The sequence below is a fragment of the Dreissena polymorpha genome, chromosome 9 (assembly GCF_020536995.1).
Source record: "Dreissena polymorpha isolate Duluth1 chromosome 9, UMN_Dpol_1.0, whole genome shotgun sequence".
In the NCBI taxonomy this organism is placed as follows: Eukaryota; Metazoa; Mollusca; class Bivalvia; order Myida; family Dreissenidae; genus Dreissena; species Dreissena polymorpha.
Window position 1 is genome coordinate 19,269,473 of NC_068363.1, and position 19,625 is coordinate 19,289,097.

The following is a 19,625-nucleotide window of genomic DNA, read 5'->3' on the forward strand; positions in this document are numbered from 1 at the left end:
CGGAGTATAACTCTTAATCTACTAAAGGGATTTACTTGAAACTTGAAATATAAACATATGGCAACAAGGAGAAGTGCAGTGACCAAGAACCATAACTCTATCTACCTTAGTTTTTGAATAATCTCCCTTTTATATAATTTTAATGTAAATTTTTGTCCGGAGCATAACTCTAAATCTACTGAAGGGATTTACTTGAAACTTGAAAATTAAACAGATGGCAAGTAGGAGAAGTGCAGTGACTAAGAACCATAACTCTATCTACCTTAGTGTTTGAATTATATCCCTTTATTTAATTTCAAAGTAAATTTTTGTCCGGAGCATAATGAAATATCTCCCTTTATTTGTTTTTACAAATATTATTCTACTATCTTAAACAAATGTTGTCATACAAGCAAACACATTTCGGCGGGGATTTGGCACTACTGTGACAAGCTCTTGTTTTTTATTTGCGTCCCCTTTGTATCGTTCTTATGCGTATATATGTCGTTCTTTCGTGTTGGCGTGATTGCCTGTGTGATGGTCGCCAACACGCTACTACAACAAATATATCCCCTAGAAAGACTATATCATTATTATCGTATTGGCAACATTTGTGTCGATCTGGCGCGAATAATTTGTTCGTGCGTCCGTGTGATCGAAAAAAATAATCAAAGAATATCTATAAAAAAATACAACAGAATCGGCACAAATTTAATTAATAATTGAAGTTGCAAAAATATAGCAAGTATTATGTACACGATTGGTAGACATACATCGCAGAATAATATACTATTTATACTATTTATAGCTTTGTTATGTTGTTAACAGAATTTCATTTCTGCCTTTCTTATATTCTTCACCCTGAATTTTTTCTGTGTGGTTTGTGTGAATTGTTTCGACTCTTTCACATCTTTTTTTCTTCTTTTTTGCTTTCAAATATGCGCATATATTTCCTAATAAGGCGTTTATTACGCTGCATTCTATTTTGAGTGCAAAAATAAAACAAAAAAGAGCGAAAGTTACTAATGCCTCGGTCACACTGTCACGAATCAGAGCTACGTATGCGCTACGATTCAATCGGCTACGAATGACTACGAAATTGTCAAAATTCGTAGGCCGCTACGATTTTAGTACGGAGCACAACGAATCTACCATCAAAATGTTGGAAAACGAACAAGGGAAGGTACGGACTGCTACTGATCGACGCGATTTAGTACGGAGCGGCACGAATCAGTACGATCAAACTACGAATCCGCTACGGTCTGGTACGATTAAGTACGATGCTTCGCGAATCAGTACGATCTAACTACGGATCCGCTACGGTCTAGTACGGGTAAGTACGAACTAGAACGATCCACTACGAAGCAGTGGGAATTGTGACGGACTGGTACGGGCAGGTAGGAACGAACTACGATTGATTATTGCGCCCACAGCCTCTTGTATTGTCACACAGAGAATGCCTCCCAAAAAGAGAACATGCAAGCGGCAGCAACAGCGCGTAACAGAAATAATGGAATCAGCCGTGTCTGGGGAAGAGTGTACCTCCTCCATCCAAAACCAAGAGCCGGGTCGTCTTAAAAGCCAGTCCACCACCTCCTTTTTCTTCTCTGACCTTATAAAGTATGTAATTATTGATGTACAAATAAATATTATGCTTAGGAAAGTATGATTAATTTTGTATTTTATTATGTCGGCTATTAATTTAACAATTATTAAATCACGTAAAAGTAAGAGCAAGATTCAAAAGGCATATGAGGTAGACACCTGCAAATAAAAAAATAAAAAATTTATTACTAGTAAGTTCAAATTATAATATTTTCAAAATACGTAACCTTTAGCACAAAGCTACACTAGTTATACGATATTGAATCATTATTACCTCTGTGCATATCGTCAAGCAGCTCGACTACGGCCTCTGCATTTTGTGCCATATCAATATCCAAGTGTAACAAATTTATCGCAAACGCAATTTGCTGGCGGTTCATGATTGTGAACTTAACAAATTCAAGTACGGTTGCTTTATAATTTCAATGATGTATTTCTGTAGCAATGTATTGTAGTTGACCGTACATGTCCGTACTGTTTCGTGCTGAAATGTAGTACATCGTACACGATCGTGCAAATTCCTGCCTATCCGTAGTACAACGTACTAGAACCGTGGCTTTCCGTAGTATATCCATGGAATAATCGTAGCTAATACGTAGCGTAACCGTACCGCTCCGTAGTTCTTCGTATCAATCCGTAGAAGTCCTTGAAATTCTTTGGGCCTACGAAAAGGTACGGACGACTACGGTGTCGTTACGAACTAGTATGGATCAGTACGGTTTAGTACGGACTGCTACGGATACGCTACGGTCGATACATTGGTAGCAATTTTTTGAACATGTTCAAAATTTGTCAAGAGTCGCTACGGACATCCAAAAACTACTACGACTGATCACAGATCAAGTACGGAGAGCCAAGGTCCAGTAAGGATAGCTACGAACTGTGACGAAAAGTATTCGTAGCTTATTCGTAGCACTGATTCGTGACAGTGTGACCGAGGCATCAGTTTAAACGAACTTTTAAATACGTGTATAATTTTACTTTTGCATTATAATAACACGTATGTTTTAAACGTTGTAAGACGTATTGTATTTTTGATTTGTCGTTAAATTGATTTTATACAGTTGTGGTAAAATTGAGCTTATGCGATGAGTATATTTAAATGAAAGAAAATCCAACACAATACAAGGAAACGAATCAGGTCTCTATAAAAAAAAACTCGAAATATTCTACATTTTTGCATTTTATTACGACTTTTCTTATTTTAATTCTATTTGGTTCGAATACGAAATTCCAAAATATTGTTCTTTTAACTTCTATTGAAAGATTTAAATACAGGTCAAACCCTAACGGTGTGTATTTGTTTTGAATGTCTTCAAATACACTGCACATTTAGAATCACCAACGTTATGACCTTACTTTTATTAGAGTAAACCGCAAATATTGATAATCATTTGATTTACCGCTTTATAAATATGAAACTATTTTAATGATTAATTTTGTCTTCTTAACCTGTCATAATAAATCAAATCTCACGAGCTCTCGTGTCCATTACATAGTCTTTGACATTGCATAATTTATGACTGTAGCCGTCTTGTAGATATTAAGGGCACTCTCGTACTCTTTTGAACGCCCTTGATATCGCACAAAAGATATTTACTTTTGGAAAAGAATTAGACATGAAAATTATAACTTGGTCCTTGAAATCAGTATGCCTAGTGTTATTACTCAACAAATCTAGCTTTGCCCGTGTCGTTGAATTTTAAATGGCATGAGCAAGTTCCTTGGATTCCGAAAAATGTCACAGTCGGAAGATATTTAGTAGTCATTACATGTTTAACATTTTAATTTTGTTTGTGATGTTTTTTGTTTATTAAATCGGTTCGAATGATCTGGGGACTTAAATCCAAGCACATTAAGGTTGTTAGCTGGATTAAGTACATGCTAGAGGGTTTTAGTCTGGGCCCTTATTGAATATAAGCAGCAAATTTAAATCGTACAATCAAAGTACATTAATACAACCGTAAAAACTCCTCACACTTAGGCGAAAGTCTCCCGACGTCAACTTGCGTGAACTGGCGAATAAGACTTCAGCTTAATTCGTTCTCATTAGTATATGCACATTGCACATCGTACGTGGTGTTCGTATAGATGCGTTTGTAAGCTTTTGCGTCCGTTGCGATTAGTTCTGTTCGTCTGAAAATTTTAAACATGTTGAAAATTGTTGGCGAATAAAAGTTTCGTTTATCGTTCGTTAAAATACGTTTTAATACGTTAGCCGATCGGAAAGTCTTCGCATAGCGTTCGTCAACTGGCGTTATAGGTCGCAGCTCTCAGCTAATTTGCTTATTGTGATTACTTGATTTGCATATCAAGCGAAAGAGGACGATCCGAAAACAAATCTTTGCGAAAGTTTGCGAAATTTTGTGAACTATAGCGAGGATTTGCGTATTGTTGCGAATTGAGTCCGACGCATTTAAGCGATTGATAACGATAAGTTAACGGTAAAAAAAAACGAACGGTATACGCTCGTATACGAATCAATCCGAAGGGTAACTACGATAAGCGAATCTATGCGAATCCATCCGAATAATAGCGCTCCTAATTGTTTTAGAAGTTGTTGCAGACATATGCCTATATTTCATATATATAATGTTGAAGGTATCATTATTTATTCTTCAAAATGGATGATATACAACGCCTGAAACTGCACTATGTTAGTGGTGTTCGTATAGATGCGTTTGTGAGCTTTGCGTTCGTTGCGATTAGTTCTGTTCGTCGGAAAATTTTAAACATGTTGCAAAATGGTTGGCGAATAAAAGTTTCGTTTATCGTTCGTTAAAATACGTTTTAATACGTTAGCCGATCGGAAAGTCTTCGCATAGCGTTCGTCAACTGGCGTTATAGATCGCAGCTCTCAGCTAATTTGCTTATTGTGATTACTTGATTTGCATATCAAGCGAAAGAGGACGATCCGAAAACAAATCTTTGCGAAAGTTTGCGAAATTTTGTGAACTATAGCGAGGATTTGCGTATTGTTGCGAATTGAGTCCGACGCATTAAAGCGATTGATAACGATAAGTTAACGGTAAAAAAAACGAACGGTATACGCTCGTATACGAATCAATCCGAAGGGTAACTACGATAAGCGAATCTATGCGAATCCATCCGAATAATAGCGCTTCTTATTGTTTTAGAAGTTGTTGCAGACATATGCCTATATTTAATATATATAATGTTGAAGGTATAATTATTTCTTCGTCAAGATGGAAGATATACAACGCCTAAAACTGCAGTATGTTGCTGCTATTGCCAATCAAGAAGTAGTCCAGCAACAACTAAACATACACCGCTTTCTCAGAGGCCGACTAAGGTGGAAAAGAGGAGCCAGCGTACGTAATATCTGGAGAAGACAATGGCTGCATCCCGGGAGAAGGCGCCAATTTGCCATCTATGATCAGCTCATGGTTGAGCTCAGAAGAGAAGATCCTAGAACATTTAAGAAATTCTTCCGCACACCTACTCAAATGTACGATGAAATTTTGGGAAGGGTTCGTCATCGCCTCGTGCAGCAACACAATCGGAACAGGGACCCCTTGGATCCAGGGCTAAAGTTAGCTGCCACACTACGTCACCTGGTTTTTGGTGTCAAGTACTCAGACATGCGTTATTCCTGGCGGGTTGCTGAGAATAACCTCTCTGTAGTGGTCAGAGACGTGTGTCATGCTATTTGTGAAGAATATGTTGAAGAGGTTATGACATCCCCCTCCACACCTGAGGAATGGAGACAACTGGCTGATGTTTTCCTCAAGATTTGAAACTTTCCAAATTGCGTTGCTGCTATTGATGGCAAGCACATAACTATCAGAAAGCCTGCCAGCTCCGGTTCCTTATATTATTATTATAAGGGATTCTTCAGCATCATCTTACTGGCCATTATTGACTCGGACTACAAGTTCGTAAGGTGTGATCTGGTAAGTGAGTATTAGTCTACATAAATTTAACTGCATTATTTTGTAATAACATAAATTATATACATGTAGTGCTGTTTTCAATGTATAGTTGTATACTGACAATTTCTTATCCTTTTGTATTTTCAGGATACGGTTCAGTTGAGATGCCAAGATTTATAATGAATCAGAATTCCTGGAGATGGTGTAGGATGGTTCCATTGGATTTCAAGACCCACAGCCCTTTCCAAATGACACCGTCGACATGCTCTATTTCTGCATCTGTGGTCGCGTTAGTTCCCGTGGCTCTACAGCAACAGCCTCTAGATACTCTTCCTCTCCCTCTTCCTATGGGCGGCATACTTTTGACTTACAGAATCAGTAGTCATAGCAATTCTGTCGATCGGAAAAAAGTTATTCTATATCATTTTAACGCCCGGATGCAGAAACACCGTTCCGGAAATATTCGGCGGAATGCGCAAGTATGCGCCATATTGCGCTTACCTCCGTCTCTTAACGCTCTTAATAGCTCCTAATCGCTAACCGAAAGAACGAATATTATTGCGCGACTTAACGCTTTCTAGCGAATTGCAGTAACTGTTCGTCACACTTCGTAAATCATTCGCACCAAATAGTTCCTCTACGTTCACCTTTCGTTATAATATTACGCAATGCAACACATGTTCAAACAATTTCGGCAAGAATTCGCTAGAATTCATAAATTTACCCATTTCGCAAGGCTTCGTCAGATTGATTCGTCTATGTGTGAGGAGGCCTTTACACATGACATATCGCACATACTTCCAGTGTATGAATACTTTATCTCAATGTTACGATCTCGGCATGACTAAACATGTATTTTGAAATTGCATTTGCAACAAACAAATCCATCACAATCGTACAGTATTACATAATTAATAATAAATGCTATTGCCAAACATAAAGTGAAAGAACGGGGAAATCTAAGCTATCACAAAAGAGAGATAACTGTATAATCAACATATATCTGCTCTGTAGGAAACCATTGATTATCTCGCTGTTGTGGTCTGTTACTTTTCCGCAAGCACGCACGCATTGACAACTTTGATTAGTAACCAATAATTTAATTTAACTTTTATTGTAATGGTTGTTAATAGCCATTGAAGTAAAGCGCTGTGTTTATTATTTCGTAATCTTACAAAATTAAGGTTAAAGTTCCGTTTTTCTTATCAAATAAACTTAAATATGGTAATTTTAACTGTTTATTTATGATGCTGATTGTTTATTGTAGCATACATTTTGAGAGTTACTTTGTCCTCATATTCAAGCCATATTTATAGCACTATACTATCTTACAGGCCGATTCAATATTTGAATCAGCTGTCTTTAACTGGCAAATTGTAATGAATAGCCTTAAAGGGATCTTTTCACGGTTTGGTAAATTGACAAAATTGAAAAAAGTTGTTTCAGATTCGCAAATTTTCGTTTTAGTTATGATATTTGTGAGGAAACAGTATTACTGAACATTTACCATAGTCCAATATAGCCATTATATGTATCTTTTGACGATTTGAAAATCTAAAAATTATAACGCGTTGCAACGCGAAACGATTGAATAATTTGGAGAGTTCTGTTGTCGTTTAAATTTACGAAACTACGAAGATTGCTTATATAAGGTATAAAATACTTCAGCTGAGTATACCCGGCGGAATAGCCGAGAGGGCAAATGCGTTTTTACTTCAGACTAACTCCAGGACTCCGGGGGTCACTGGTTCGAGCCCTGGTACCGGCTACTTTGTTTCCTTTTTTAAATTTTATTCTTGATTTTTTACTGGAGTTTTTAAGATCCAATGTGTACATTTATCAATATAAAGCATTTAATGACAAACTTCAAAATATGCCAAAATCTGTGAAAAGGCCCCTTTAATATCAAGGTACATGTATGTATGGCAGCAAAAAGAAATGACGATGAACAAGCGGAGAACCAGTTTCCTGGGTTTTCAACTTAGAAGTATATTAACCCATTTATGCCTAGCGTCTAGAAAAAAGGCATTGGTAAACAGCGTAGACCAAAATGAGACGCCGCATGACGCGGCGTCTCATCGGGTCTGCACTGTTTGCGTAAAGGAATTTCTGTAAGAAATATTCTAAATATAGAAATGAATATCCTAGACATCCCTAATTTTGGAAATAAATTGTTCCAAATTAGAAGGATGGGAGAGTCCTCTCGGCATAAATGAGTTAACACGTTCCTATCGCCGCGTCGTTTCAGAAGTTGTACCAGCGGGCGACGGAGAATCCGAGCCAGGTGTACCGCAGTCAACTGGCGGCCAGTCTCCGGGCCTTTCAGCAGAAGCAGTGGCCGCCGCTGAACCACCAGGAGCTCGAGAGCAACTACATCCGGTGCCGCCCCGTCACGCCGGCGCATGTTGAAAGGTACGGATTGTATAAAGTAATGTTGATGTAAATATAAGACAAATAACATAATACACGAGTTTCACATTCACAGCATGCTATATCATAAATATGTATCGTTGCATCCAAAGCGAGGTTCGCGGTTTAATAGTGTTAGCGGTTTAACGTTTATTGCATATATATTGCAACTTATTTATGAATCGATTGTGCATAAATGTAAAATGAATCGAATATACTCTTGACTCTGGGTTCAACATTCTAAGAGCATAAGGGCGCATAATTCCGCAACATTTCAACTCATTCTAAATGTTGCATATATTAAAGGGATCTTTTCACGCTTTGGTAAATTGACAAGATTGAAAAAAGTTGTTTCAGATTCGTAAGTTTTCGTTTTAGTTATGATATTTGTGAGGAAACAGTAATACTGAACATTAACCATGCTCTAATATAGCCATTATATGCATCTTTTGACGATTTAAAAACCTAAAAATTATAAAGCGTTGCAACGCGAAACGATTGAATAATTTGGAGAGTTCTGTTTTTGTCGTTAAATTTTGTGAAACTACGAAGATTGCTTATATAAGGTATAAAATACATCATGAATGTGTACTCGGCGGAATAGCTCAGTAGGCTAAAGCATTTTTACTTCAGGACTCTGGCAGGACTCCAGGGGTCACTGGTTCGAAACCTGCTCCGGGCAATGTTCTTTTCCTTTTTTTAATTTTTTTCTTGATTTTTTACTGGAGCTTTTTTGATCCAATGTTTACATTTATCAATATAAAGCATTTAATGAATAAGTTAAAAAAATGCCAAAATCTGTGAAAAGGCCCCTTTAAGTGCTAGTAAAGTTTACATTATTGCACATGATAGACATTACATGTTCGTATCTAATGTAGTAACGGTTATTTAAAATTACTATTCTATAAAGCGACGAAGATTTTATATCGGTAACCTTGTCTGCGATCGAAAGCAAATTATTAGTCGATGATTGAACAAGTGAAGTTATCAAACAGAATCATTTGAACAAAATGGACGTCCTTATATAAGCAGCACATCTCTGCGAATAAATTCCGATAAAAAATAAAACATAATGTCATATTGAAGGAACGGGACAATTATCTGGACAATTGCAGTTATTGAATAACGATTATCGTTGGAAATTCGAATGTAATGACACGGAATGATTCTCTTCTAAAGAGCGGTATTCGGGTCAAAATAATATTTCAATTTAAATAACTTCGTTCTTTAAGCTCACCTGAGCACAGCATGCTCACGGTGGGATTTGTTATCACCTTTGTCCATCCTTCTTTTTACGTCGTTCGTCGTTAACATTTATTTTGTGAACATTTTCGCATTTATTGTGCATTCTGCATTAAGTTTGTTAGAAAATTAGCCCAACTGGTATCTCGGCCGAGTTCAACAATTGTTCAGTTCAGTGGGTAAACAAGGCCTCCGGGGGGGGGGGGGGGCGGAGTTGTTTTCCGTATACGGCTTTAGTAAGGCACGATGAACACTTAAGTGGTTGCATTTATGGTTCAATCGTAACGAATCTTGATTAAAGCTTTTGGCCCTACAGTATGATATATAATCTGACAATAATTCCGGTCTGCACACGTCCTTCAGAGCGCGAGGCAGATTTCTTTATATGGCAATTGAAACATTATAGACACTCTACAATCATCACATTTTCGCCCTGTCATGATGAAACTTGCTAAAACATGTTAACTTGTGATATCGCAGCCAACTTCGAAGTCTGCTTCCAATCGTTGAAAAACACTGCCGTCATGGGGCTGAGAAGTTTACCTTAACATAGTATTGTAAAAATCTAGGTCACATGTTTACCCAAAGATTGACGAAACTTGTTTTGCAAGGGATACAAACATAACGTCGGTATGTAACATTGAAGAAAAGCTTGAGGGCACTTTAGAGGACACCTCTATTGCCAAAACTTTCATTAAACTTAGAAAGACCATTTATACCATTTATATCTCGAGTAAAATCGAAACTAGTTCAATAAAGATAAAAACTAGGTAAACTAAAACCAATTCATCTGAACTCTCTAGATGCAACATTTATTTCTCAATGAACTTTTGTCAAAACGTTTGTTCTAATGACCTTTCAAACAAGTTAGTAACTAGTTTAAATTGGGTCAAAAACTAGGCTTCTTAGTCTAATTAATGAGATACAAATCTTGTGAACTCTCTATATGCCACATTTATCGTCAACTATTCGTGCAACTTGTTAAAAATATGTTTCCCAATTCTAGTTAAGCTTAGTTCGAAACTGGGTCGTGTTCAATCAAAATAAGGTTACCTGGTAAAATTAAAGAAAAAGCTTGTGAACAATAGAGACCAATATGTTGTCTAATTTACATGAAACCTGCTCTGAAAATGTTAACAAATGCTAACTCAGGCGAATTTTTAACTGCTTCTGTTCAAGTAAAGACAAACCTCATTTACATTTTAGATACTACTTTTATTCACGAAATTGGTTAGAATGGTTGTTCCGACTATATCTCGACCGAGGTCATAATTGGGTCACGCGGTGACAAAAACTAGTATACTTGGTCGAATTACAGTAAAAGCTTCTGAACACTCTTTAGGTCACAGTTTTTCCCTATATTCATGAACACTTGGTCTGAACATTTTTTCTAGTGATTTCTCATGCGAGTGAGACATGATCCCAGTCCTTTGAGAAAAAAGGCCGCTATGGAGCGGGGTAGTTTTCCTTATCTGGCTATAGTTTAACAATTAAAGACGCATCGGGAAAATTTCTAAGAATATTGAAAAAACGTATTGTCATATCTCGGGTAGGTTAAACAAGATTGTGGTTTGCTTAAAATGGCTGGTAGTGTCTGTGAGGTTTTATTGCGAGTACTACTTTACCCATTTATGTCCAGCGTCTAGAAAAAGGCCATGGCATATAGCGTAGACCCAGTAGAGACGCCGCATGATGCGGCGTATTATCTGGATCTGCGCTGTTTGCTTAAAGGAATTTCTGTAAAATATATTCTAAATATAGAAATAAATATATTAGACATCCCTTATTTCGAAATAAATTGAGCCAATTTAGAAGGATGGGAGAGTCCACTTGGCATAAATGGGTTAAAACTACCTGCTCAGCAATCTTAAGTTCCTGCCATTTTTAAAGTTTCTTCAGATCTCATGTGAGCGCCTTAGGGACTTTGGTCGTCTTGTTTATTTATTTATTTGACTATTTTTAATTTGTCATCTTTTCCAACCCGTGAACGAACAATTCCCATTAAGCGATTTGCAAATTGAATAGTCGATATGTAGTGAACGGAAATCCGAATTTAAATATTTTTTTAATAAATTTAAAATTGAAAAGTATATTAAACACGAATGAACGATATTGAAATCGATTTTATATCAAAGTATACAAACAAAAAGAAAAAACTGAAATTAATAAGTAAAATCATAACAACCAAGTTGAACCTTATACCGCTCCACATAGTCTACAAATAATGGCAATATTGGGGCATTCTCGTACAAACAAGTCACGGTATTCACGTTATGAAAAGAACACTTCATGTGCTTACTATGGTGTAAATAAAAATGATGTTAATTCATTTAATTGACTCGTTTGTTTTGTTGATATTTGGCCACTTTTATTGTCTTGCTCAAGTCATACAAAACTGTGATTTCAATAAGTTTATAACCTCTTTTACATGCGTGTATGGATAATTTATACTTTGTCACGCGGATAGATTTTTGGTAGGGTTTTCATTGTAATACGCCACTTTTCCTGAAGTTTTACCAGTTTTAATTACTCTAGATGCAAATTAAAGGGATCTTTTCACGGTTTGGTAAATTGACAAAATTGACCAAAGTTGTTTCAGATTCGCAAATTTTCGTTTTAGTTATGATATTTGTGAGGAAACAGTATTACTGAACATTTACCATAGTCCAACATAGCCATTATATGTATCTTTTGACGATTTGAAAACCTAAAAATTATAAAGCGTTGCAACACGAAACGATTGAATAATTTGGAGAGTTCTGTTGTTTTCGTTTAAATTTACGAAACTACGAAGATTGCTTATATAAGGTATAAAATACTTACCATGTCAAGACCCGGCGGAATAGCCGAGAGGGCAAATGCATTTTAACTTAGGACTAACTCCAGGACTCCGGAGGTCACTGGTTCGAGCCCTGGTACCGGCTAATTTTTTTCCTTTGTTTAATTTTATTCTTGATTTTTTACTGGAGCTTTTAAGATCCAATGTTTACATTTATCAATGTAAAGCATTTAATGACAAACTTCAAAATATGCCAAAATCTGTGAAAAGGCCCCTTTAAAAGTCTAACTACCCAGCATATCGATTAATACTTATCTTCTTCAATTGTTGGAGATAGTTCCACGCATCAGGCAGTATTGTTGTCTGATGTTAGTACGGTAATGTCCCACAATGCCCCACAACTCTGTTGCTTAGAGCTGAGCCAAAGCACCGGGTATTGATCGGCGTCTGAAGATCCAAATGTAATTGATCAACAGGATATGATTAGTGATATTGTAACATTCAACCCGAGACAAATTACATTCTTGATTGCCTTCTTTTTGTTTCTTGATAGGTAGCTAATGTCTTGCAAGAATGATGTCATTTGGGAATACACCGGAAATTAATTGCTATTACACTCCTTGTCATTTTTGTTAGGAAATGTCACTTAATGCTAAAATGAAGCGAACTGTTTTCACATGTACCATGCTCATAATGCAGCTACCTTGTGAGTGGGTAAATTCAAAATACAATTAAAGGGATCTTTTCACGCTTTGGTAAATTGACAAAATTGAAAAAAGTTGTTTCAGATTCGCAAATTTTCGTTTTAGTTATGATATTTGTGAGGAAACAGTAATACTGAACATTTACCATGGTCTAATATAGCCATTATATGCATCTTTTGACGATTTTAAAACCTAAAAATTATAAAGCGTTGCAACGATTGCATAATTTGGAGAGTTCTGTTTTTGTCGTTAAATTTTGTGAAACTACGAAGATTGCTTATATAAGGTATAAAATATATCAAGTTTGTGTAATCGGCGGAATAGCTCAGTAGGCTAAAGCGTTTTTACTTCAGGACTCTGGCAGGACTCCAGGGGTCACTGGTTCGAAACCTGGTCAGGGCAATGTTCTTTTCCTTTTTTTAATTTTATTCTTGATTTTTTACTGGAGCTTTTACGATCCAATGTTTACATTTATCGATATAAAGCATTTAATGAATAAGTTAAAAAATGCCAAAATCTGTGAAAAGGCCCCTTTAAGAATGCGCATTGATTAGACGTATTAAGTTTACCGAATTAAATAAGTTTTAAAGAACAGACATCCAATACTGTCTTTAAATTATATGAATGGTATAATTGAACGTTAGTAAAAACAAGTAATTTCAATTTTGAAAAATAACCATTGCGCGTATTTAAGCAAATGAAGTAAACGATCTGAAAGCGGTTTCATAACTTTGATGATGTCCATTAAATGCGTGTAATGTCACAGTGGTCTTTGAAGGCAACCTTAATGACGCATGCATAACCGAGCTTGCTTTACGCGAGGACCAATAGCTGTCGGTCTGTGTTTTGCTGTACTAATGACGCCAGTAGTTGTATATTGTGGAAAATAGCGTGCTGTGTTGTTCATTAGATTGCATAGCTTACTAAAATTTAAGTTAACGAGATTATACGCAAGTGATTAATAAAATACATAAACACTGATGTTGTTGGATAGTACTTAAGTACAATGGGACTTTAAGATTTGGTTCTTGTCGCGGTTGCAATTGCACGTTCAGGTATGTTTTGTTGTAAATTTACGTTATTAAAATAATTAGCTACATGTTCAATTTTTAGCTCGGCTGTTTTCAAGAAAACCCGAGGTATTGTCATTGCCAGCTCGTCGTCCGCCGTCCGGCGTCCGCAGTCCGCCGTGCTAAAACTTTAACATTGGCTCTAAAATCAAAGTGCTTCCACCTACAACTTTGAAACTTCATATGTAGATGCACCTTGATGAGTTCTACACGCCACACCCATTTTTGGGTCACTAGGTCAAAGGTCAAGGTCACTGTGAGCTCTAAAATAATTCTGACAACCTTTCATTTATTCAAAACTGCACCCGCCGCCGAGCGTTGGCACCCATTATGCGGTGCTCTTGTCTCTTTTTTTCTCGCATACTTTACTCTATTGTGAGCACATGCGTGAATCGTGCATTTGCTGATAGTTAATTCTTTCGTTCTGTATTAACAGAGATCGCTTTTAGTTTCTTGAGTTTGGCATTTTAGCTTTCATAAATCATTTTCTACTTAATCAGACTTGGTTCATGTGAAGATATTAGAAACAAATGTAATGTGTGATATTTTTGTGCGTTGCCATGGTTTCGTCTTCATTATACGTTTCACAGGAATCTCGATCGCAAAATACAATTCAATATTGCTGTACAGCCATAGAGTATATAGAACGGCTTCATGCTTTGTAGTCAAAGTCGAAGTATAAAATAGTACAGTAAAGAAGATGGGATACTATTTGAGAAATATAAAAAGTGGAATACGGTTGAAACTCAATTAAATTTTGGACATATTTACTGATGGTAAGTAAACAGTAGTTTGTTTTGTTGATTTCTTGTTTGTAGGCATTTATTTCAATATTCTAGCAATTGATGGTACAATAAAACGATTTATATCGAACTTTCCTTTGATTTTTGAGTCTTTCGTACGTTTATTCATTCGTTCGTACATATATGCATTTTTTTCGTACGTATATTCGTTTGTTTGTTTGCACGCCATTCGTTTGTAAGTTTGCCTATTCGTTTGTATAAATATCTATTCATAATTGCGTATATCAATTCGTCCACATACGTGTGTCCATTCGTTTGTATCTTTGTCAAAACTTCAGTGCTTAGTACGAATGCAAGTACGCTTTTCCCTCCGTTATACATATATCAAGTCGTACGTACGTATAAAAATTCGTATATAATTATAATGTTTGTTTGTACGTATGTTAATGTCATTTCGTCCGTTTGGTCCGTTTTTCGGTTCACTGCTGCTGCTAATATTCAAGGTTTTCACCAAAGAGGGTGTTAAGTATTGGAAATAAAAGACATAAAACGTAAAATCGTCAACAATGTATTCATTTATTATTCAGTTCAGTACATATATTGCTCGTGTAATAATAAATATTTGCAATTACTATTTGTTAATGGGCCATGCACTGTTAAAAGTGGGTTAAATGCGAATGCGTAAAGTGTCGTCACATATTAGCCTGTGCAGTCAGCACAGGCTAATCAGGGACGACACTTTCCAAAGACTGGATTTTTGCTAAAAAGATACTTTGTTTAAACAGAAAATATCATACAAGCGGAAAGTTTCGTCCCTGATTAGCCTGTACGGACTACACAGGCTAATTTTTTACGCCACTTTACGCACATGCATTAAACCCCCTTTCAGCAGAGCATTGTCCTAATGTATTGTGTAAAATCAATATACTTTTTCTTTATGACCTTCGATAATTGATTAACCCTTCGTGCGTTAATTGTCACGTATAGATAATTGTTTTTTATAAGGCGCAAAACACAACACATGTTAGTTTCACGTTGCCATTACTGCCGTGAACCACGTTCTTCATTCCTCCTGGTTTTATTGGCATCAATATTTTTCATAAAAACAATGTTGTATGTATACTATCAAGCGATTTAATTTGATAGCATATTAACACCATTATCATATACACCCACGCCACCAACACCAAGCATAACAACATCAACAACAAGAACAGCTACACCAAACCAACAACCTCTAACATACTACCAACTTTGTAAGCACCACCTCTACATACCTTTGTGTTTGAATTATGGTTCCTAAAACTAACATTTGTCCGGCCTTAGTGCTAATTGTTGACGTGGTTTATGGCACGTGACAACATTAAGTCGCATACTAAATGCACTATGACCAATATAGGTGAGAACTTTAACGTCCCAACTTCATTTGAAATGAACGAAATTTAGTTCTATTTGGCTTTAATAACCATCAATTAGCAGAACACGCGTTGTCGATATAGCATTAATGCTATTGCAGAGGTGACACGGAATCGAGCGGAAGTTACTTTCTTGGAGTATCTCGGAACAAAATGTAAATAAACTTAGGTACAGATTGTGTCTAGTGTTTATTTGTGATGTTGGATTGCTGTAAATATTTTATGGGCGATAGTTAACGATGCCGATCGTTCATTGATCGTATCATTCGAAACTATTTAAAAATATACGCTCTTTGACAATACGGATATGTTGACACTGTGTGGCTGGTATTAATGTGAAAACTGTTGTCAAACATATTATTTATTATCATATATATATTATTCTATGCTCTCCGGTGGTTGATAGAGAAATATCAGTGAATTAAAACTGATAATTTCACTGTTTCAAACAGTGAAAATTAATAGTGAAAATTATCGATAATTTTCACTGTTAACTGTGAAATGACGTATTTTTTTACGAAATGACGTCCTTATCCCAGCGAAATTCCTTGGTTAAACTCTTAAACAATGTATATAAACGGTGAAAAATGCATAAAATAAAAAGAATTTTGTTGGATTTGGTGGAATATCGATTTTAATTCACACATGATCATAGAAAATATATATTTTCACTCGTGGCTGCGCCACTTGTGAAAATATTATTTTATATGATCACTCGTGAATTAAAATCGATAATCCACCGAATCCAACAAATATCTTCTATGTTATTGAAAATACATAATATGTTTAATTTTATCGGTGTTAAACAAAATATTTTCAGACCTTCTACGTCATGCTCGGTGCGCGCAGGAACGCCGACGTCACGGCTGCTTCGTCCTAAATCTGTGCCAGCAACGTCGTTGCGCCCCAAGAGCGCCAGCAGCGGCCGCCGCAGCGAGACGCCGTCCGAGGCCCGGCCAGGGAAATTCGATACACTGAGTCCTATGGTCATATCGGAGTTGATGTGCAGATCCGAGCGACCTTCTTCCGGTTACGACGACGATAGATCCCCGGATGACAAGTCTCCGTTCGTTGATGAGTTAGCCGCTGAAACTAAGAAACTTGTTGAAAATGATGACACCAGTACCACTTCTGGTATAGATTCGGGCGCTTCGGATAACGAAATAGCGACATCCGACGAGGACAGTGAATATGAGCCGGACATAGATAAGGACATTGTAATTCCGAACTTGAGTCTACGGCCCGAGAAATTAGACGCTCTTTATATTCCGGAGCCTAAGCGGGGATGGCAGCAGTACGACTTTGACATGTCCAACATCGATTTGCCACCATATGAGTTCGCAAACCCGTTTCCGGAGGGTATAGAGGATTTAGACTTGAAACAGATGGCGCGATTAAAGTGGAACTGGCGAAACCACGTGCACGTGAATACAACGCACGACCCGGATCTTGAAGGGATTCTTGACCGGCTTGTGGAGTTTGAGAAATTACAACAAGATACAATAGACTGGGAGAAAAAACGCGCTGCTCAGCTTAAACGACAGGCGACGAAGCGGGCCGCCAACGCCAAGCCTGTGATCAAGGACAAACGATGCGACTCCAGCTGTCTGCAGGCCACGTGCTTCGGCGACTGTCCAGAAAAGCTTGCCCAACAATACACGTGCGAGATGTGTCGCCAAGGTTACTGCACGGGCACCTGTAAGGAAACCAAATACGAGCAGCGCATGCGTCAACCTAGGCTCGAAGAGGAACGGCCGGTGACTCCGAAACCTCCATTCCCGCGTGCGTGTTCTTCCTGTCAGAAGAGACACAACGCAAAAATGCTAAATGCAAACAATCTTGTGTTGGGAACGCAGCGTTTGAATAACGCGACTTTTACTCGTGGCCAGAGTTCTGCCAAAGCGAAAGATTTTCGCCCTAAGACGCCCTCGACTTTGTCAAAAGATGTTCTACGCGAGTTTGAAAAGCTGAACATGGACCCGGTCCAGCCGCCGCGTCCCACCACCGCCATATCCGGTATCTCCCGACCGCGGAGCCGCAATAGTGTGTTTCCAGGAAAAAGCTTTAGTTCCCAAAGAAAATATTCAATCACTGACATCGATAAAGTGGGAGCGAACAAGAAAAAACGCTCAAGAAGTTCTAGTAAGCCTAAACGCCCCAAAACTGCCGGATAATTTTAACACAGGAACAATACATTTTATTTACTTATATTGATATCTGCATTTATTATTTATTTACGTTATTCAAATAATGCACTCAATGTAAAGTTCGTTTTCACATATGAAGTACATGCACTTCAATTCTCAAGTTTTTAAGGCGTATATTTCTATTGCTTAGCTATATGGCGCAAATTTATACTTATTATTGGACTAATTTTACATGGAGATCTTTTTGTTAAAGTTATTATGAAAAGTATAGTCGCCAGATTGAACTACTTTCCTACTTATTGTTTATTGTTGGAGTGTATAATACCTAAATTTTGTAGAGTAAACACAGGGACACAAAATCTTCTTTTATTGAATTCGATAATTTAGAACAGAAAATTCTTGGCCTATTTTTATTCCTAATGTATTCATGAATATGCTTAATCACACAATTACGATATGAAAATGAAATAGTCTAAAAGTTGTAAATATGCACTCACGCATCATTATTTTAATTAACTGCGTGATTAACTAAATTTTCGTACGTAGAACAGTTCCAGTATCGCTCCTCTAATGTTATTATCGAAAAGTGCCGCGCAGATAATTGCCCCTTTTTGAGGTAACCAAAACAGAAAAGATGGCCGCCACAGCAAACCGCGAATTATTTTCAGATTGAGGCAAAATAATACTATTATGGTAGATCAAAAATCAAATACCACAAATAACAGACAACCTTTTGATTTTTAGAACTACACGAATTACGGGTTTCTGTGTAGAATTTTCTCCTGACATATTGCCGTAAACGTCTAAGCGAGGACACGGTCAACTCCGAAGTCTCTGGCATTCATTGACAGCTGTCCGGCAGCCAGCGAAAATTGTTGTTATGAAAGGCCATATTTATAGAAAGTATAACACCCTTGGAGTTTCAAGAAAACTTGAACTCTGTTAGAATCTATCATTATTAATTTTCAATGCATGCATTTCAATAGAAACACGCTAATTTGCAAAACAAGTATACAATTTTAGAGAATACACATCTTAAGCAAGCATTAAATTGACTTATTTTCTTTAAAACTCGTTCGTTATATATTGAATAGTCGAAAAAGTTATAATGCAATAGAAAACGATAAAATATAAAAAATATGCCTGCCCTGGCGATGGAACCCGGGATCTATAGAAGGAAAAGCTAACTTACTAACAGAATAACACGCAGGCGTTCACATATCAGATGTATTCAACACAATGTCGGTATACTGGTTACTTGTTCGATTGTTGATTATTAAAAATAAAGGAAAATTCATTGTTTACCAACTTACCTAGTATGTAGTGTTACTTTGCAGTTTCGAATATATCGGGTACATTCTCTGTTTTGCATTTATGACCATTTTAAGACAATTGTTATTTTGTCAAATCGTGAACGAGTAATTTTAAATTCAAAGACAATTAATTTGATTTTGAAAACTTCAGATTATTATCAATTTGTTATTTTATATTTAACACATGCAAAACTAGTTATGTCCCCGTTCGTTGTGAATACAATTGAAATCTACCGAAACCAATAAATACTTAGAACCATTTGTATTTTGCTGAAGTCTGTGTAGTTTATCTGGATATAACCTTTTTATACATTTGAACAGGGAAA

At 36.8% G+C, this 19,625-nt stretch overlaps 1 protein-coding gene across 9 annotated transcripts in view; it reads left to right on the forward strand.

The window, feature by feature from the left end:
• LOC127846506 (uncharacterized) overlaps positions 1–19,560 on the forward strand; it is a 69,310-nt gene extending 49,750 nt beyond the window's left edge. For all 9 annotated transcript variants that reach the window (XM_052377791.1, XM_052377795.1, XM_052377797.1 and 6 more), the window contains 2 exons: positions 7,726–7,889; positions 16,660–19,560. In XM_052377791.1, the coding sequence (XP_052233751.1) occupies positions 7,726–7,889; positions 16,660–18,013 (1,518 nt within the window). In that variant the 3' untranslated portion in view covers positions 18,014–19,560. The remainder of the gene's footprint in view (positions 1–7,725; positions 7,890–16,659) is intronic.
• Positions 19,561–19,625: the final 65 nt, after the last annotated feature.